General features: G+C 35.8%; 1 protein-coding gene across 1 annotated transcript in view; it reads right to left on the bottom strand.

The window, feature by feature from the left end:
- Positions 1 to 21975, bottom strand: part of lace (serine palmitoyltransferase long chain base subunit) — a 37689-nt gene extending 15714 nt beyond the window's left edge. The window contains exons 1-6 of the mRNA XM_089237973.1: positions 21728 to 21975; positions 19897 to 20124; positions 18625 to 18801; positions 11998 to 12152; positions 10536 to 10681; positions 582 to 800 (exon numbers count right to left, since the gene is read on the bottom strand). Of these exons, the coding sequence (XP_089094099.1) occupies positions 582 to 800; positions 10536 to 10681; positions 11998 to 12152; positions 18625 to 18801; positions 19897 to 20124; positions 21728 to 21859 (1057 nt within the window). The 5' untranslated portion in view covers positions 21860 to 21975. The remainder of the gene's footprint in view (positions 1 to 581; positions 801 to 10535; positions 10682 to 11997; positions 12153 to 18624; positions 18802 to 19896; positions 20125 to 21727) is intronic.
- Positions 21976 to 22376: the final 401 nt, after the last annotated feature.

Genomic DNA, 22376 nt, shown 5'->3' with positions numbered 1-22376 from the left:
CTCGTTTGTAAAATCCACACTTTAGATTGGAATGATTTTTTAAATTCAGATGATCAGGACTTCTCACAGTATTTTTGAAATTTTACATTGCATAAACGATAACGTTTCCAGTGTTTGGTACCTTCTAAACTAAATAAAAGGCTTAACTCATACTTTCCATACTCAACATACTGTCACAAAAGAATTTCGTACCCTATGGCAGTGATTTTCTATATCTTTATCATCTCGTTACATACATACCTAAGAGCATAGCAAAAATTCTGTGGCATACCTAGAAATATGTTTTATATCGCATATATTAATATAATAATTATTTATACTTTCCATTTTAATGTAATACACTGGTTAAAAATTAGCCATTATATGGAACCACTAATTTAACTGCAGATACTTTCAGCTATCAATGGATCTAAGAAACACATTTTGCTCATTTTTAAACATGAAGTTGTAACAATTCAGGGGAGGGGAGATGCTAACAAATTGGATCTTATTCAGTGTTAGGAAAAAAACTAATGCGAGGTGAGAGTAATAACGAATTGAATTTCATTAAGCATATATGATAAAAAGAAATATGACATTACTGTTATGCTTGAAAACCATAACTTTGGCTCCCGACAGTCGACACCCAAGCACGAGTGAAGCATGGTTCAATTCATCACTCAAAATCAAACATCCTTTTGATACGAGCGTCGGAATATTCGTTGAATTTGTACCGAAACCCATACCCACAACAATGCTATCTTCAGTACCAAGAAACTCAGCAACTAGTTTCTCTAGTTCAAGGAGAATATCCAGTGTACCTGGCAACCAAAGTTTCAATACATCATGAAGCATTACATTCAAAGTAACAAAACATAAGAAGCACTGAATACAAGTAATACTCGAGCTTTGAATTCTAATGAATTTCAAACTACAGTAGAACCTCGATTATCCATGCTATGAAAATTTCATGTTTAGCTCTTCCCTACCTCTTTTTTTTCATTCTTATGTAAGATTTTGTGAAGGTTGTGATGAAAACAAACCAAGAACAAATAATGAAATCTTCTATTCATTCGTAATAATCCACACTTTAAATTGGAGGGACTTTTTAAGTTTGAGTCTTTTTCGTAGAACTGAATTTTCTTCATTCTTTTACAGAAGCGCCCCCCCCCCTTCCATTCTCAAAACTCCCATGTCAATGTGGATTTATAATAATTTATACAATTAACAATTTATAAATAAATAAATAAATAAAAATAAATAAATGTGTTGAAACAGCAGCACACATAAGAACTGGACATTGTCCTAGGATGATCAGCACTTGGTAAACCAAGTGCTTGGTGTGCGGTAAATTGTCTTGCTATTTATCATTCACCACTGTGGCTCCTTCATCTTGTTTATTTTCAGTTTTCATGTGAATTTGCTTCTTTTATCTTTTGCCATTCTCCTAAATGCAGATTCATTGCATTCAGCATAAATGGGGTATATATTGTTTACACACTATACATAAGAAAAAAATTTTCACGTCTTCAACTTTGTTGTTACATTTTCTACGTGATCCATTCATCTCATTTTTTTCCGAATAAAAAAAATTGTATATATATATATATATATATATATATATATATATATTCAGTTCTTGGTTTAAGAATTTTAGCGACTCCGATTCTCCTATTGCTTTGTTGTCTAGCTAGACTTTATTCATTTATTTTTATTAATTTTTAATAGTCATATTATATTATTTGAACATAATTACCATTCTTACAATCCTGAAGCTTCCTGTGCTGTTATTTTTGATTATCTGCTGATAAAACACTTAATTTATAAGTTTACTTTCAGTGCTTGGAAACTGTACGTTTGTAAACATTGACACTGTGTTGTCAACCAATACGTTTTCCAAAAAACTTCAATAAATTAACATGCTGCCTTATACAATATAGGGAATTTTTTTCTGCACACCAAAAAACTGTGTACATGTAAGCATTCTCAGACTCTAAATGGCCATATTTTGTAAACCTATTAACCATGAAAAAAATGTCACTTTTGTCCATAAGCAATAAACGGGTAAAAATAAAAATTCATCAAAAATATGCCTTCTAGAAAATACTGAAAACAATTACACAATACAGTATTATAGTATTTACATGTGAGAAATGCATCAATGAACTAGAGCCCCTTCCCCGTCGCCTATCAAATAAAACTTACAATTCTTCGATTGAAATTAGTATATAAACTGAAGAGCCAAAAAAAAACTGGTACAGGCATGCGTATGCAAATAAAGAGACATGGAACCAATCAGAGTACGGCGCTGCGGTCGGCAGCGCCTATATAACACAACAAGTGTCTGGCATAGCTGTTAGATTAGTTACTGCTGCTAAATCCCCAGATTTAAGAGATTATAATAATCTTGATTTACCCCAACATGTTTATCGTACTTCTTTTTAAACGTGTCAATTGTGTTACCATTTACTACCTCCGGGGGTAAGCTATTCCATTTATTAACAACCCTATTAGAGAAAAATTCCCTGAGACACCATAGCCTTGCATTGTACCTCACCAATCGATACTGGTGTCCCCTTGTAAAAGCAGTCGATTGGCGGTGTACTAAAAGTTCATGGTCCATCCTATCCATCCCATTGAAAATTTTGAACACTTCGATCATATCTCCTCGACACCCGCGTTCATCCAATGTAAACATATTCAAAAAATGAAGTCTCTCTTCATAACTCAAGCCCTGTGTGCCAATAAGGACATGCGTAGCTCTTCTCTGTACCCCTTCAACCAAGTCTATGCCCCTCTGTAGGTATGGTCTCCAAAACCTTACAGCATACTCCAGTCCAGGACGAACTAAGCCTCGAAAAAGCGGAGGAATGACTTTAGGAGAACGCGAAGAGACCTTTTTTGAAAATGAGACAAAGCATTCTATTCGATTTTTTGACCACCGCTGAACAATGTTCAGAAAACCTAAGTCGCTCGTCAATGAGAATCCCCAAATCAGTGACTCTAGTTGCATCCGGGATAGTGACACCATTCAACTCGTAAGAGAACCGTGGGTTGTTCGAACTAAAATGAGTGACCATGCACTTATCTACGCTAAACATCATGCTCCATTCATTTGCCCATGCTGCAATCCTGTTTAAGTTGGTCTGGAGCAACTCCCTATCGCTTTCATTCCCGATTACCCCCATTAGCTTCACATCATCTGTGAATTTGCTAGTAATCCCATCGATACCCTGATCGAGTTTGTCGATAAAAATTGAAAAAAGTATGGGGCCAAGGACACTTCCCTGAGGAACTCCACTTGTGACGTCTGTCCAACCAGAACATTCCCCGTTCACCATAACTCGTTGCGACCTATCTCTTAACCACGATTCTATCCAATTCAGCAAGTTGCCCCCTATTCCAATCTTGTGTAAATGCTTCAAGAGCTTGCCATGTTGGACCCGATCGAATGCCTTCTGGAAATCAAGGTAAACAACGTCGACATTTTCGCTCTTACCCAAAGCCTTAGTCACGTAATCATAGAAGCAAAGGAGGTTAGTTACACATGACTTCCCCTTCCTGAACCCATGCTGATTATCCGACAATACATTATTCTCGTCTATCCACTTCACAAACTGCCTTTTGATGATAATTTCCAAAATTTTCGAGAGGGAGCTCGTCAAACTCATTGGACGATAATTGGACACAGCTTCTCTACTACCCTTCTTAAATATCGGAACAACGTTAGCAAGTTTCCAATCTCTTGGGACGATACCCTTAGCAACACTACTCCTGTATATCTGTGCGACTGGCCCCAACAATTCATTAGCACATTCCCTGAGAACCCTGGGATAGATATCATCTGGTCCTGGTGCTTTGCTTGCGCATACATTTCTTAGAAGATTTAGGACCTCCACGTCTTCTACTTGAATATCGTTGAGGGTTTTATTACCCCATGCAACACCTGTATATCGAATATCATTATCTTCATTAAAAACCGACGCGAAGTTATTGAAAGCACTACACATGCCTACATTGCTCTCTACCCTAGAGCCTCCTATTGAGAGGGGGCCAACTGTCCCCTTACATCCATTATTGACATATCGAAAAAATGATTTTGGGTCAGAGCCAATGTTATCTGCCAACCTAGATTCAACTTCCTTTTTACTATCCCTTATCGCTTTCTTCAAGTCTTCTTTTATCAGAAAACAATGATAGGTCACCTCGTCCCCTTTTCTACTCTGTGAATGCTCTCTCTTCTTTTCAAGATAAAGGTTCCGCACGCTATCCGTGAACCATAGAGGGTGTGATGTACAAACACACTTTTTTCGAACAAAGGGTATGATGTCGTGCAAAACAGAGGACAGCTTCGTACTAAATTCTTCCCATTGACTTACCACCCCTACTGATTCCAACCGGGTTTTGAAAACTTCCGCTAACCTTCTTCTCAAAACATCAAAGTTAGTTCTCCGAAAACAAGGAACCAGTCTTTTGTTATCAACCTTACCCGAGGAAAAGTTAGTGAAATCTGACGATACTATGATCACTGGAAGAAAACTCTTCCCCCACCAAAACATGTTCAACTAGATCCTCAGAACTAGTAAGAACTAAATCCAAAATAGCAGTACCGATAGTGGCTTCTGATACATGCTGATACAAAAACTTTTCGAGCACCAACTTAAGAAAGTCTCTTTCATACTGATTTCCAGATGAAAGGTTCTCCCAATCAATACCTGGGTAATTGAAATCCCCTAGTATGAGAACCCTCTTTCGCTTACACATGTAGGAAATTTCATCATGCAATTTGGCGATGTAGTTTTGATCCCTATTCGGTGGATTGTAACAAACCCCAACAATAAGTTTATGACGTCTTTTGTTCTCAAGTTCAATCCATATGGTTTCAATATCACTTCTCTGCACGTTACACTCTCTAGCCTTCAAACAAGATTTCCCGTATATCAACACTCCACCCCCTTTCCTATCAGATCTATTTCTCAAAAAAGTATCGTATCCTGAGATGTGTAAGAAAGATTCATCCCCATCGTTTGCCCAAGATTCTGTAATGGCTATAAGATCCAAGACCTCCACAACTATCATAGTTTCTAAAAAATCTTTCTTATTACCCAAGCTCCTGGCATTTATTAACACACATTTGATTTAGTGTCAATCGAGAAGCCATCCAAGTCAGAGGTGGGTAATTCCCCGTCAGTACTGTTGTGATTATCATTAACTAACCCGCATTCTCGACTACGTGGTATGGGAGTAAAAAACCTGACCTAAGACTATCGTAAACCTCCCAGACCCCCCCCCCTCTTATTTAGATGGATCCCATCCGAACGAAGCCACCTATCGGTAAATGCGGGAAGCTCCAAGAACGTGACCCCAACTGAGGAGCAAATGTCCTTCATGCCTATATTGAATTGGTGTGGATCCTACTCCTATATCCCCTACTACCCCTTGGCAGCACTGGAATCACTGCCACATCTGAACCCCCCTCCCTAGCGGATAATAGTAAATCCCGGTACTCTGACAGAGACTCACTATTATTCGCTCCTACCTGATTTGTTCCCACCCACAGAATCACCCGCAAGGGCAACTTTCGGCGATGAAAAACGTCTCCCACGTTGCCAATCTTCCCCCCAGGAAGACAACAGCTCTCGAAACCCCGAAAATCTCTACACACTCGGTTCTCAAGTTCCCTAACCATAGAATCGCAGATGATTAAACCCCTATCACTATCCCCCTCTACCTCATCCACGACCACCCATTCGCCCTCTAAACTGTCGTTGTTCGTGGAGATTGCTTCTTCATCAGCAGGTGGCTCGACGACCAGAGGCTCCGTTATAACCGGACCCTCTAGCACCCTAACTTTTTCCCGTAAATCTTCGACCTCGAGTTCCAGCCTTTTCCTATCCAAGCACCCTTTACAATTGAAACTATCAGCTACTATACCCCTAGACCAGGGAAACCTCCTGTCGCAAGCTCTACACAACACTAGTCAAGGTCGAGGCATACTAACACTATTGCTAAAGCTAGATAATAATAATACTTAAAAATAGGAAAATGAGAAGCGTTAACTGGAAATTAAAATAATGTAAAATACATTACTATGCAAAATATACGTAAGAGAATGTACGAATATATAATATAATAATTTATAATATTTTAAATGATTAAGTTTGCTTCTAAATTTTAACAGTTGTTATTTGTCAGCGGTGAAACAACGTTAATAAAACTAGCAAACTGAAGCCATCCTTGGCTTTCATATTGTTTTTGATTGTAGTCACAGAAAGCCTACGATAGCTACACTTTGCGAGTTTTACTAACAGTGTTTTACCATGCACAAATAACTGTTAAAATTTCGCTGCAAACTTCATAATTTAACTAATATCATTGCTTATAAAATATTATCTAATATATCATATTGCTTTTTTTATATGGCACATTAATCAAAATCTGGTTGCCAATTTCAATTGAAGAATTGTAACAGTTTTATTTGATAGGTGGCGTAAGTGGTTCTAGTTCATTGATGTCTTTCTCACTCTACAAAAATATAGGGTGATTCTAAATTCATGGGACAAACTTTAAGAGGTGATATAAGACACTTAAACAAGCATTTTTGATCATAGAATGTGCTGTTGGATCACAATACGAAAGGGGTAGAGGGTGTTTATGGAGAACGATTTGCTGATTTTTTCCGATGGATTTGCTGCGATAAGTACTATTCAAGGGTGCATATACAAATACAACGCCACAACAGGCAAATTGCCCAACGAGGTGGCTGACTTAAGAACATCATGGATCCCGAGCCATTTTCTGGAGGCCCTACCTACTACTGCTACACCACACATGCACACCCCCTCCGCGCGGAACCCCCAACGAATTGGTACATGCGGGAATGTGCGTGTACGTGTAGTGAAACCTGACGTGAAGTCTTTTTGTTTCTCTGTAATGCTTGTTATGTGTAGTGCTGCCATCTGCCACCAGTTTTTCTAACTATGAGTGAAGTGTTATGATTGAATGATTTATCGTGGTAGGACTGTTGCTCTCTGTGGCGAGACTTTTTAACGGGGAGATCGGCTCGCATTTGCGCCTTGAAGTTGGGAACCACAGAAAACGAACTTCAGCCGACCACCACTGTGGGGTTTGAACCCGGATCCTTGCATCGCGAGTCTGTCACTATAACCACTTGACCACCACAGTGGGATATGCACATTCAAATTGAATTGAAGTTTTTTTATAGGTGCAAGAACCATCAAGGTTATGCTGTGCCAAACAATGACTAAGCGGTACGACTTATGGTAGAATTTGCATTACCAGGTTGCACCATGAGATCTACCACATTACAATACCCTGCGTCCTCATCACGAGCATTGGCATATGCAAGATCAACCTTTAGAGGGTACACATTGGGTTCGGAGAGTACAAGGAATCTCTCCCAGGGAAATTTTGAGTTACTAACCTTCAAAAAGCATCTTAAATTAACAGAAATTGATAACGATAACATACTATGTAAAAGGTATTTTCTTTTGATATTTTAATTTTTTACTGAAATATTTGGAAATATTTTTAATTTTTGATCGTCTTGGGGAGGGCACCTGCCTCCATATTCTCTCCTGCATACTATGCCTCTGGTCACAAACGTATGAACTCAGGGCTGTTACTTTGCTAGAATATATTTTGCTGCAATGCATAATTAAAAAAGTAGGAAAAACACTTACCCTTTTTGCTACGCAACTTAACAACATGTAAGCAACATAACACGAAGAATCACGATTTTAAGAATTAAGAGATGAGGGTGTTTCTTGGATTTTCAATAAATGCATCTTTATCTTTTGATTCAGAATAAATACATTAATTTTTCATTTTTCATGTTTTCTCCAAAAAATGCACAAAAACTGTGATACTTGATTGAATTAATTCTTCATTCATATTATTTTTAGCAGGCCCATCATTTAGGTGGAGGGGCTTTTGAAAATACACTAAAAATGGTATATATATACAAATATATATACATACATTGAGTACACATGCTTTGCCACCCCTGGAAAAAGTTGAAATGACGGCCCTGATTTTTAGTAAATTTTAAGTAGAATTTTAATGCATTATATGACATATATGTGCTAAATAGCTCAATTAATATCCTTTGAAGGGCAGATATATTTTCCAAAACCCATAGGAAAAAATGTAAACATGTGTGCCCACTATGGGACTACCTTCCCCCTTCAAAGAATTATATTGATTTGCTATATTTACTCCATCAGAATGTTTTTATTTAGGAAATTTTCTCGTGACATCTTAAATCATCATTACACACGCCCCCCCCCCAAGGGGGTTGTGACCAACACTTTGGGAACCACTGTATCAAGGTAAGAGAGGTGAAAAAAGAAAACTCTTTTCAAACAGTCATATCTAAAGGAAGGCAAAATATTGTTCACCTCAGACAGCAGAATTTTTAAGACTGGCCCTGGTAATCATACCTCTACAACGGATGGTTGAGATAAAGACCATGCTAGGACACCCTGTATATTAGTAGTGTGGATATCCTTCAATAAGACGTGTAATCTTTTAATTCACATGGATAATATAAATATACTACAGTGAGTAGTCATTTTAAACAGGTAAAATACATACCCTTTTTATCCAATTTTTTATTTTAAATAATTATTTTTAGTCCTGGCAGTTGAGAGTATTTTTAAATTATCCATGCTCACCTTCCCCAAAATTAGCCCTTATAATCGAGGTTCTACTGTACATTACTCATTTAATAATTTAATAATTGAACATAACTACCAGTAGTGAAGTTGCTACGAGCACAGACACTTTTATTTATAATTAAATTTCGAGATCCACATACAACTTTTATAAATGTACATGCAACAAAGCAATATTAGCAACATGCATGATTACATTATTTTTCCATTAGCTCACTTTTATATTTATAATTAAAAAAAAGGATCAAACGTTGATGTTTCATAAAATGTTAGTGATTCGCTATAGGGATCATCTGTAATATAACTGAATTTAAGGTTACAATAAAAACACCTATCAAAGTAAAATTTATATAGTCAAATCTTGATAACTTGAATGTGCAACAGTGGCCGACAAAAAACTTTGAGAAATCGTTAGCTAGATTTACTGGAATTTATTTCAGAAGAGTGAAAAAATGGATTTTCTAAAATGAGAGTGTTATTTACGAATATTGTATTAGTAAAAAATGTCAAACAACTGGGCACTAAAAAATTGGTAATGACAAATTAGCCTAATGCTTAATTATTGAATGAGAATATTTAAGCATGGACATTAGGGTGGAATATCGTTCTATGTAAAAAAAAATTTTCAAATTTCTATCCGGCACAGAACAAAAAGATATTATCATCTTCTGCCTCCGGATTGACCGAGGGGGGGGGGGGGAAGGTGTTTTAGAATTAATAAAGTTCTATGCTGATTTCTTCTTAGGCTTGATTTCTTATCGTACTCTTGATAAATGTTTTCAAATTTATACACACACAAATTTTTCAATAGTTTTTATTTTTTGTTAATAAAAATATATTGTAAAAAATTTCAGGTTGCGAATTTCTTGTGGCATTAGTTGGCAGTCAATTTGGGAGGGGGGGGAGGCACACAAGATTTCTGAATGCTGTGCTTGGTCCTTTTCCCGTATGATAGAAAAAAGAGGTTTATCAAAGATTACTGAATATATTCAGAAATAACATATCAATTGCACTGATACTTAGACTTGTGATAAAACAGTGTTACACAATTTCTTGTGAAAAATTAAAATCTCTTGAATTCAAACATAATCATGGAAAAATTGCTGAGATGGTAGAGATTATAAGGTGATAAAATCAAGCGGGAATTGTCTAGTCAAGATGGAGAAACTGTTGAACATGAAACTTCGTCACAATTTAGAAACTAAATCTCAGGGTTATGGCCCTTATATCCTGCAGCAGGGTTCTTAGGCTGGAATCTATAGTGTCCTCAGACCAAACTTTTCACGAGCCCCTCTATAGCAAATTTATGGTGCGAAAAAGCAAAAAAAAAAATTAAGAATCACATATTGGAGCACCGTCATCCAAACACTTGTGGGGGCCATGCTCAAGGGTTGTATGGCATGAGACAACAGACAGGGTATATATGACAGTTATTATTCAAACATCTCTCATACATCATCATTCAATCATCATATTTAGGAATTACCTGGAGTATGTACCTTACATTTCTTCATATGTCGACTGATAGAGCAAGAAATATTGCATTCAGATTAAAGTGAATTGGTATTATACTGCAATAGAAAATGCAATCATTTCACATAAATGACGTAAAAAAAGTCTTACCCATTTCATGCCTCGAGCTATAAAAAAACATGGCTAATTATACCAAACCATTTTTCAAAAAACAAAAAAAATCATTATTTTAAATATATATGTGTACAACCGAAAAAATTACTTGGCTTTTAATCTTTAATTCAGATTCAAATGATTTCATCTATACAATTAAAAAAAATGGAATCATTTTACTGATTGCCTATGCAAGGTAAATATGCATAATATATCACATAACACTTATCTTACCCAGTTCGTGCCTTGTGCTACATGTTGAGGAACCATATTTTTGTATGGCCTCCGCAACACTGTCAGCACATTTTCCTGAATTTTCTGCAAAACCAAGATAGTTGTATGAACCCATATTTATGGCATCCTTCACTTTACCCGTGTACCTGCAAATACAATGAAATAGAAAAATAAAAAGTCACAAATCTGGCTGTCTTCCCAAAGAGTCAAAATGTAGAAAAGATTTCAGTTAAACGGGATCGTTTAATGATTTAATAGGAGGAGAAAAAAAAGGTTTTTAACATGAAAGTTATTTTATACATTGGCTTCCCAAAGTGAAGCATGCAATTCAAATTAGCAATTTTCAAAAGTGTTATTGAATTTGAATGGCTGAAAATTGCTGTGGATGTAGATGACTATGCAAATATTGTACGTTACAGCCAATCATGACTGACTGTGCAGACATATGCCAATTAGGCCGTTGTTGAAGACACCAGCATTGTGACGGATTTGAGGTGCGCATTTTAAATGCTGAATTATTTTTATGATATCTGTAATTTTTGATATTATTTAATGTAAGTAATGGGCAAATTTGTTTTTTTAGCAAATTTGTACATTATTAAGTATACAAATTTGCCAAGGTAGTCTTCATCCTTCAGGAATATATTAGCCAACATCGGTGCCGAGCACCTGGAAATTTCTTGTATGGGGTGGCTGGTGCATCCCTCTGTGACCTTAATATCTTTGGGATGTCCTCAGGCCTGATGTCTCTGCTTGTTTACTATCTCAAACTAGTCTCAGAGAGTTTAAAACAGTCCTAATGAAGAAATGGCTATTGCTAGCATCTGGCTTCAAACATAATTCTTGTTTTATTTGATGCATTTGATACCTTCATGTGCAATTTGGTGTTAATCAAAAGCTTTAATTTTCAATATTCGCTTGTTTTACCATCACATGCGAAACTTTTGGAAGCCAGCATATCAGAGTAAAACATGAAACTAGTGACATAACGGCAGCATGAACGGAATGATGGTTTAAGAGGGTGACAGTCTGAAGAGGTTCTATAGTATCAACCCCCCCCCCTCAGTTACTCGTTAAATTAGAGTTGAGCAGTGAAATTAAGAGCACAAAAAGAGGATAAAATTATGAACACACAGAAACAGGAAGAAAAAACAAATTATATGGAACATTTGCTCTATAATGGTGGAAGGCAACCATAGTAATTTTTATGGGCAGTGTACTGTACATTTGTTTATTGTTTTATCTTTTATGATATGTGCTTTTATATTGGGTTGCTGTATTTTGGTTATAGTTGACATCCACATATCTTTTAAGAGCATCTTTTGTCCAGCCACCTCGATGGGCAATTTGCCTTGTGGCCTTTGTATATTTATATTATTATAATGTTTTTTTATCTACATACCTTTTTTTTTTTTGTAAAAAGCGGTATGATAAAATATGTTACAATTAATAATAGACTCACTCGAAGCTCAAATTATAATCCCGTGATATTCTATCTTTCAGCTTAATTACTGGTCCAGGCACACTACATATTGGCATGTTCCAACAGTCTCGTATGCGGCGATAAACGTTGCGAGTATAGAAGCTTTCGAAGCTTTGATATAACGGCACATAACCCTGATAAAAAAGAAATATATTCAATATCGACAAAGTATGAGCAAAACATGGTATCTGTGGCATTGTCTAAGACAGTGATAGGCAAACATTTTTAGAAGCGGGACAAAAAAAACAAAAAAATTTGGAGGCTGGAAATATTCTGACGTTGATCCATAACTGGAATTTTTATACTTAGAAATGAATTGACGGGATATGTTGTATACTTTGAAGACTGCCATGGTTTCATTGCAACTGAGACGCAATGGTTTATTCTTTACAACTGTGAAAATAAAAATAAGTATATTTTTTTTTAACTTCATGCATATTTATTGCATATCTGTTTCACTTTTCGCGTATGAAAAAGTTTTTATAAAAAAATAAATTTCTATTCAAATTCTCACTCTATATTTTCCATATGCAAAAAAAGAACACCCTCTAAAATGAGCTTTATTTTCACAACAGTGAAATTAAAAAATTCTCTATTATTTTTATATCTCCAGCGGGCCAGGTGAAACCTCTAAGCAGGCCATAAATTGCCCATCACTAGTCCAAGACTGCTCGAAAACAAGTCATACATAAGTATACATCACTGCACTCACATTTACTTTAATGTGATGTAAACTACAACTACTTAACTATACATGCACTTTGTGAGCATTCCTCTGGGAAATTTCTAATGAATTTTGTACAAGAAGGAATGAATATGTTATTTGTGTATGCGTGGCCCAAACTTAATTGGGTCATTCTCATGAAATTGGCCTAAATTGTGTACCCAGATGTTTACATTGAATATATTTGACACAAATATATTTTTTTTCATTTTATATTCATATTTGAATTACTGAAAAGTTGTCACTGTTTTTTTAATTTTTTCATCAATAGATTTTTAAAATTTGTTTGAACAAATTTTTCATTTATTAAGAAAATGTGCTCCTGGCTCTCCCCGGCACATTTTTCTCATTTTAAAATGATAATTTTTCTATCCTAAAACAAAAATATTTTTTTTTTAATACCACATATTGTTTAGGACCAGTGTACTTTCATATTTCATCTTTTTTACAATTTTGAATGATTTTCAATAATAGTTTGCAGCCAAATGACAGCTTTTTTTTTTTTCATTTGCGACATCTGGAAAACATTGATTCAAATCCTCCAACACCAGTTGCCTCCTATCAAATTTTGTGTTGAAAAGGTCAAGAGAAGAATGTAGCCATTGATTGAACCTCTTTTTAAATCAATTAAAACTGTAAATTAATTCCCAAATTGGGTTTATTCAGGAAAAATGAGGTGAGTTTTTATTAAATGTCCTTCCTCTCCTGGATATATATTTTTTTTTTTTTTTTTTGGAGAAATATATACAGTCGAATCCTGTTATAACGAACTCCAAGAGACCAGAGAAATGACTTTGCTATAACAACATTTTGTTATAAAGGAATTCAAACTTTATGCATTGTTCCTATCTTAGCTTATCTGGGGGATTAAAAAAAAGTGTTCGTTAAAACGAGATATTCGCTATATCGGTATTCATTAAAACGGGATTGAACTGTAATTGAAAATCATTTAAACTTTAACCACATGTTTCACTTCAGAGACATCGATTATTTCTGAAAGACACATGTTTTCAACATGCTTAATTTTTTATCAGTGTTGAAAGCTATGTAATAGTGTCTTTCTCCTGGCATTAGGTAACCAGAAGGAAGGTTCAACCATAAGTTCGGGGGGGGGAGGGGAGATTTTTTCTATTAAGTTTTTCAGTTGTAACATCAAGCTGCAGTCATGTTTCAACTGAAGACTTTGCTTTGAGAATGCAACTCAAATCTAAGTTTTCAGTTGTAACATGACTGCAGCTTGATGTTACAACTGAAAAACTTAATAGAAAAAATCTTCCCCCCACCCCCCCGAACTTATGGTTGAACCTTCCTTCTGGTTACCCAATGCCAGGAGAAAGACGCTATTACATAGCTTGCACACACACAACACTGATAAAAAAATTAAGCATGTTGAAAACATGCGTGTTTCAGAAATAATTGATGTCTCTGAACTGAAACAACTCGTGCTCTAGCAAAGCAGACACAAGTTAGAGATCAGTTGTTCCCATAAAATTAATGAAAAAAAGAAGTGAGAACACAAATAAAAAACACAATCGACAAAAACATTATTCAGAGTATCAGTGCTTGTCCCAGTTGAAAATGAGCTACGAAAATATATGGAACATGTTGCGATCTTCATGCATAAATATCAAATTAAGTGCTGAAACAGGCAAAATACCTCGTCAGATTTGTCCATTTCTTAAAATGTTTCAATTTAAATTAATTTTTTCCATCACGAATTTTTAATGAACTTCATTGTTGACTATATTTCATTTATTAACAGGTAAAGTGCTCCTAATTTTTCTTTTATTTTTGGTTGACTTTTTTTTTTTTCATTTTTTGTCCAATTTCATGAGAATAGCCCATTTATGTTGTCAGAGCTATGCTCTTGTTTTGCATTATACTGGTGCTGCAATCTGGCTGCTATATTTTGAGGTAAAAATCGAAGACCCCAGAATTTTCATGTTTTGCAAACATCCTTGTCTCTACAGACATACTTTTTTAAATGTAAGTGGAAGGAGGCCACTTCACATTCTTACCTTGCAATATATAAACTGCTAAATGAGCAGTTTACATTGCAAGTCCAAAAGTTTACAAGTCTAAAACCTGTGATGACAAACTCAAAATTAATGGCTCTTTATCCAGGGTAGGTACAAGATTTTTTTCATAGTATTTGTTATTAAAAAGATTGAATTAATGGGGGGTCTACATTTTAGCATGGTAAGAAACTCTCATGTAGAAATATTATTTATCCAATGATTTATTTCACATTTTTACCTTATATATTTGATTGCGTATGCTATCCTATGCCAGTGCAAAATTTTACACATCTCTAATACTTAATTTTTTTAAAAATTTCCAAAAAAAACCAGTTTGCACGCATGATAAAATAGCATGACATCAATGTCAGTCTTTTGATCACTCGTGTGCAGGCAAACTCTCTAGGTCACTCACTTACCTGGTCCCTCACTATGTAGGTCACTCTTAATTAACTAACCAAATCTGGCAAGTTGGTCTTTGTCCTTCAAGAATATATTGATGGTGCACCAAACCTCTAGTATAAAAAAATGTAGTCAACATAGTCTTTGGAGCGAGAAAGAGAGATAGCCTTTTCCTCAGCTCGCTATACATCGAGGAGAAAGACGCTTTCTGTGTATTAATTCCACTATGAACTTTGACATAAAAGTCAACTGTCTCTCACAGGAACTGAACTACTGTCCTTTTGCACTCTGGGTAAGTGCTATATCCAATATGTTACAGACACAAACCTCTGGTGGGTGGAACATCTGAATGTATTCAAAGAATGAACTTGAAGGATCAACAACAATTTATTAAACGATTAACGACTTGCAAACAGTTTCCGGGTTATTAGGCCATGGTCTAGGAGATTTTCTTCCTGACGTTTCGCCCACATCTGTGGCAGGCATCATCTGAGGTTATTTGGACATAAGTCTCCGCGGCAAGCGAGAAAGGCTTCGTACATCTACTGTCATCGACTTGTTCTCTATATGCATTTCTGAGACTTGATCGGCAGCAGAAGAACCGCATTGGTTGGCTTGTGTGGATGTGTTGTGCGCCGATTGGCTGCAAGTGGTGTCTGGCGACGATTGGCTGTCGAGGTCATTTTCTCTCTGGCATTTCATCAGGGGCACATCTCGACTCTCTGCGCCGCTGAAGTACCGGGACCCAAGTGGGATGCACCTTCATCGTCTCCTCCTTTCGATTCATGTTGTGGTGCTTGAATATTTCAATGGCTTCTCTATGAAGACGAGCATGGTAGTGCACCTCCGACGATATTACCTCGGTCTTTTCAAATTTAATTTTGTGGCCGGTTTCCCACATATGTTCTGCAATGGCTGAACTTTCTGTTTTACCCAGGCGGCAGCTCCTCTGGTGTTCCTTTATTCTTGTAGCAGTACTTCTTTTTGTTGTTCCTATGTATACTTTTTCACACAAGCATGGAATCCTGTAGACACCTGCCATGCACAGCGGGTCTCTCGGATCTTTTGCCAAGCGTAGCGATTGTGCTAAGTTTCTGGTGGGTTTGAAAATGGGCTTGATGTTGAACTTTTCCAAAACTTTACTGATTCGATCGGTGACCTTCCGGATGTAAGGTAAATAGGCTTTGGCTCGGGGTTCCCGATTTCCTTCGTTACTATTGTTGTTGTTTTCCAGGCGCGGTCGTATGGCTCTTTGAAACTCTTTTACCGAATAACCGTTTGAAGGCCTTCCGTAGATGGAACAGTTCTGTGTCGAGATGTTGCGGCTCACAGATACGGTTAGCACGGTTTACCAGTGTCTTTATCACGCCTCTCTTCTGTCTCAGATACCACTTGCAAGTCATTTAACGCCGGCCATGAAAGCCTCAGACAATATTTTAAACGATTAACGATTAAACGCGAATATTAAAATGAATTAGTAGAATACATAACATTTAAAGTTGAAAAAAGGCATCAGCATAACCTGCAGAGATATGGAAATTATAAGAAAGAGCGAGGTAGACACGTTACTTTATGGTTGACTATATGCAGGTGGACTACAGCCCCATAAAATTTTCCAAAAAAGGTGCATCTGATTTGCATATGCCATGCCACAAAAATTCTCTTTTCTTAACATGTAGAGTAGCATGACAAGATCTCACTGTGTCTTATAACAGATTACCAAGAAGGCTACTAATCTTTATTCATAAGTCACATTATTCTCCGTGGTAAGGAAAGAGAAGAGTTTTGTCTCTGTGGCATATTAGGTAGTGCACTTGCTTGGACTGCAAGAGGACTGAGTTGATTCCCAGCAAAGACTCAAACTTTATACTGCCTACCATTACAACATTAAGTACATAAAGGTTTGTCAACAAGGAGGTGGGGGAAGATAACACTTTATCCTCCTACATGGTCTTGCATCCTGATAACGATAATTTATAGAGAATAAACTGGGTTTGGTTAAACCTTAGTTTCAAAATGTGCAAAAAAAGTTCTTGAACCTCGAAAACCATAATTAGTGATACAGAGTTCCACCGGGTAGTGATAACCTATCAAACCCCCTTCATCATAACTCTGCCGATTCCTGTAGCAGTAGTGCGCCTTGCAATAACTTATAATAAACAATAATGTGGGTGAATACTTATGTTCACCAGTTTATCATGAAATGTTAATGATTTTTTTGAGTTTATGCTAATAGTTTTTCCCTTTGAAGTTGACAGTATTGTACAATTAAAAAATTCAGAAAAAATAATCCCACTGATGTTCATGAATTCACCAATTAATAATACACTTGAATTAGCCACCAATCTCAACTTCAATTGAGACCACCAATAAAAAGTTGTAAAAACAAATAAAAATTCCATAATTCCGAAAAGCATAGACTATACAGTTTTGCACAGGAAGATAGGATTTTAAATATCAAAAATTTTATTGCCAAAATAGTTACATTTATTATCGACAGGTGGCGCTAAAATCTGTTATTTATAATATTTAGTGCTATCTGTTGATTAGGAGGTGTAACTATTCCATCCATGTATTTTCGCGTTTATTGAAAAAATTTAGGGCTAAGATATCGCTCGTATACAAGGAATGCTGTCCATAAAAGGCTGTTTTTGACTATATATTTTCCTGGGTTGTTTTTTTTTGCAGGGTTATATCTGGATTATTTTTTTGGTTATGCCTACTTTTTTTGGCTTGTTATATCCACAGTGTATGTTTTAAGCAGGGTATGTTATAACAGAGATAAAAATGTATAGATGTGAATGGGAGAAATTTTAAGGATTTCACAATCGTATTTTTTATTCACCGGTTATGTTATAAGTGTACCCGACTGTATATGTAAGGTTTTTGAATTTCGGAAAATGCTATAGAAAGCATTTGAAAAATGAGGTTAAATTAATAGAAAATAGAGATACATTTTTTTTTTAAATGCAAAATTTTTGATTTAAACCGTTTCACTTATTCGAGTTGTTGTTTTTTTTTATGTGTGTGTGAAAGAAAGTGAAATTTTTCATTTGGAATTTGTTATTGTCAATAAATGCAAAATTTCTAATCTGAATTTTTTTTTGCGAAATAAATGCGAAATTTCTGATTTAAATTTTTTTTTTTTTTGCGAAATTTACATATCCCTAGTAATATACAATAAACAAGATGGCAAGCATTCATTAAAAAGCCACAGAGGTCCTTTACCAAAGGAACAGCTAGCATGTGAGCGGATCGTCTTATCCTTATGACCAATATTTCTGATTTTTATTTTTTATTATTTTATTTCATTACTTTTCCAGTATAAATGCATTTCATGCCTTCTGGGGTTATTGTTAATAAATGAAAATAAAATTAGGCAAGCACTCACACACTGCAACAAGTGTTTTTTTCACAATCAGTACAAATACTTAATTACATTTAAAAAAACAAATCACCAACCTCTCTATTCTTTTCCTGAGCCATATTATTTTTTTCTATGCCTGTTTTACGGAGAAAGTCTCTCAGATAACCAAAAACATTTAGCACTATATAACATAAATATATCGACATGGAGATTAAAAGAGGAACATCTTCAAAATCTTCTTTGTTGTTCCAAGGTTTGCATTTCTGGACAACCTACACGATTTCAGAACATATAAAAAAAAAGAATCTGAATTTTGTACAAATATATATATGAATTTATACTACAATAAAATTATGCTCTTTAATCCAACATAATTTCCTGCAGATTAATCGATTAATCCACTGATAATTCATTAAAAAAATCCGTATTTCTTAGTGGCTCCCACATAGGGGTTGACATGGTTCCAGCAAGGGTGGCAGAGATGAATCCTATTATTTTTTACACATATGTATGTGGGTCATTCTCACAAATTAATTATATATATTTCTCCAAAAAATATATATATAGCCAGGAGAAGGATATTTAATAAAGAACTTGCCTCTTTTTTCCTGAATAAACTTAATTTGTGAATTAATTTACATTTCTAATTAATTTAAAAGAAAGGTCAAGTGATGGCTACATTTTTATATTGACCTTGTCAACACAAAATTTGATAGGTGTCAACTGGTGTTGCAGGGTTGAACCGATGTTTCCGAAATGTCACAAATAGAAAACAAAAACTGAAGAAAATTTTCATTTGGTTATTCATAAAAGATATTAAAAATCATGAAAAAGATGAAATAAGGAAGTATACTGGTCCTAAAAATGTTATTGAAAAAATGTATATTTTTGTTTTAGCATAGAAAGTTATCATTTAAAAATTTTAAAAACATGCTGGGGACAGCGTGGACAAGGACATCTCCTTAACAAATGAAAATTTGTTCAAGAAAAATTTTAAAAATCTATTGATGAAAAAATTAGAAACAGAGTGAACTTTTCAGTAATTCGAATATAAATAGAAAGTAGTGAAAAAAAAATTGTTATATGTCAAATATATTTACTGTAAACTGTTGGGGACACAATTTAGGCCAATTTCATGAGAATGACCCATATACATTATATTTACTATAGAGAAAACCTGGCCCAAATACTCATCAAAGACCCTATCCAATCGAATTAGTTGCAGGAACTATGGCCAAACAAGACAGCAAAAGATCATGGGCTATTAGAAATTGATCAAAATATTTGTACTATACAAGGTAGTGCACAGTAATACACATTATACATAGTAAGAATATGAAATATATGCATAATATATAGTAAATCACCTTGTGCTCGGCTTCATCATTATCATTAGTTTCGCTGCAATTTCTATTTAATTGACAGGCGTCATTCAAATATAGATTCTTCTTATCACAATGTAGTAAGGTTTTTCCTTGATCCTTAGAGAACGAGTCTGTGGATGATGCTCGTGAAGACTGATCGGTTCTTGATTCAACCGTGTCCAGAGCTGCGGCAAACGAATCTCTCATAGACCTACGATTTCTTGTTTCACACTGTTCAATATATAATATATATATATATACACATGAGACAAAGCAATGTTTCTCACTCATTTGAATAACACATCATGCAACGCATGCACATGTAAAAAACAAACATATGAATAAATAAAAATACCATACATTCAATGGGGTATTCATAGGAAAGCTATAGCCTACGACAGTTCTCAAGGGGTGCGACCTGTGCACTTTAGTATAGATTTCGATCGAGCTGCCCTGTGGGTGGCAATTTTGGAGGGAGGCAGCGAATTTCAGCGATGAGTGGTCAAGAAAATCAGTGCGGAATAGGAGAAGCAAGCAAAACCATAAATCTGCTTCTGCCAAGAGATGAAGGAGGACTAGGTCAATGAGCATCTGAAAGAGTGAAAGTGTGAAAGCTGTTAGCTACCTAAGGAATGGTTGCGTCTGCAAGCAAAATATTCCGGGCTTTTACTCAAACGATAATAAAACTGACTTTATTAAACTTTGTACATTCAAACTGCGTAATCTCAATACTGCTGCTTCCTATGCCATTCCTACATCAATCAATTCTACTGTCTAACTGTTTAATTTTTGCGTACCCTACAAAGTCACGATACACCTCTTTCTTTTCAGCAGCTGCTCAATAGCTTCGTACAACGCATAGGAATGACCACAAGAGTGACATATAGACAGGGATCAGGTCAGTAAGCAACCAAAAGAGCATATAAGTGACAAAAATATTAATTTAAAGAGTGTGCAAGCAAGCATTGGGGGGGGGGGGGGGCAACTAAAAGAGTGACATAGAATCAGATCTGCATGCAAGCATGTGAAAAACTAAAATAGTAACATATACAGAGGGATTAGTTCAGTTAGCAACCAAAAGACTATGCTAACATGTAAGTAACTTAAAGAGTGTTTACGCATTGGGTGAACAAAAAAGTGACTTAGAGAGTATGCAAGCATGGGCAAGACTAAAAGAGTGATATACAGAGATCGATCAGGTTTGAGCGAGTAGAAGTGAAAGAGTGTGCACATTATAGGAGTGGCCAAAACTGATCTAGTGCATAGTTTCCAAAAATTTTTGTTTCATTGCCTATCATCAGAATTTTTTTCTCTCTCTCATCGCCGTAACTCAAGTGAACCCATAATTATATGTTAAATCTTTAGTTTCTATCTCTCCCTTCCCAGGACCATTTTCATTGCCCACTTTGGAAAATACTGATCTACAAGATGAGTAAGCAGGCCCCGTTTCTCATAAGTTTGGGTCCGTTATAAACAGTGTTCTTTGAGGCAGAGGAGAGATTTGTAGAAAAAGGTGTGAAGAGAGAGAGAGAGAGAGAGGGCGCTATAGCGGCAAATTTCGGGAATAACAGGTCAAGAAAATTAGATTAGAATGGGGAGGGGTAAAGGCGGTAAAACCAAGAATCCATCTCTGCATACAATGGATGAATAAAATTACTGAGGCTCGAAATAATCCCGAACTCAAACGCTAAATACATTACCGAGGCGTTCGAATGCAAACAATATAGGAATATAGGAATAAATAACAATATAGGAATAACAAATAAACAATATAGGAATAAACAATATAGGAAACAATATAGGTTAAATAGGAAATTGCGAAAGCGCTTATCACCTCCTCTTGATACTTGGTGATACCATTGGGCAACCAGCCATTGCTTCTCCTCCTTACGTTTTTACTCGGGAAACCGTCGCTCTCAGTCACAGTAGAAACGTTCTCGGTTAGACTCGGGGCGTGCGATTCCATCGGCCAAATTTTCTCTCCACTCACTAAATTGACGAGTTATTATTGCGCTACGCCGATTCAAAACTGATCTTAAACACAACAATTACAAAAACATTAGAACCACACCTTCTCGATTTAGGAAGCGCTCGTAGTATTGCTCTTCTAACTTTATGTAAACAAAGACTTGTAATTCATGCGTGATTACTTTCTTTGCAGATGGCGTTAGCTGTTTTAATTCCTAGAATAACCTTCACACCATATGCTGACCATATTCTTTTAAAGTAAAATATGAATCAAATTCCAAAACATTTTTTCAAAAATTTATGATGTTCAACGTTTTTCTCATGAACTGCAACGCACCATTCATTCACCAATAGGAAAAGCAGTATGCCTGTTTTCCTACAGAGCGCAATACAGAGCACCTCATGCCAGTGCTTTGCGTCAAACGCTGCGCGTCTCGCCGCTCTTCTCTTCATTTTTGTTGTTTTCTTTCCCTCAAACTGGGTTCGCCTAGGACAGTGTTTCCCAAAGTGGGCAA

Source organism: Pholcus phalangioides, unplaced genomic scaffold, assembly GCF_987345545.1.
Source record: "Pholcus phalangioides strain wild (caught in Gottingen) unplaced genomic scaffold, Ppha-v1.0 ptg000010l_1, whole genome shotgun sequence".
Lineage (NCBI taxonomy): Eukaryota > Metazoa > Arthropoda > Arachnida > Araneae > Pholcidae > Pholcus > Pholcus phalangioides.
This window is presented reverse-complemented; position numbering and strand designations above follow the sequence as displayed.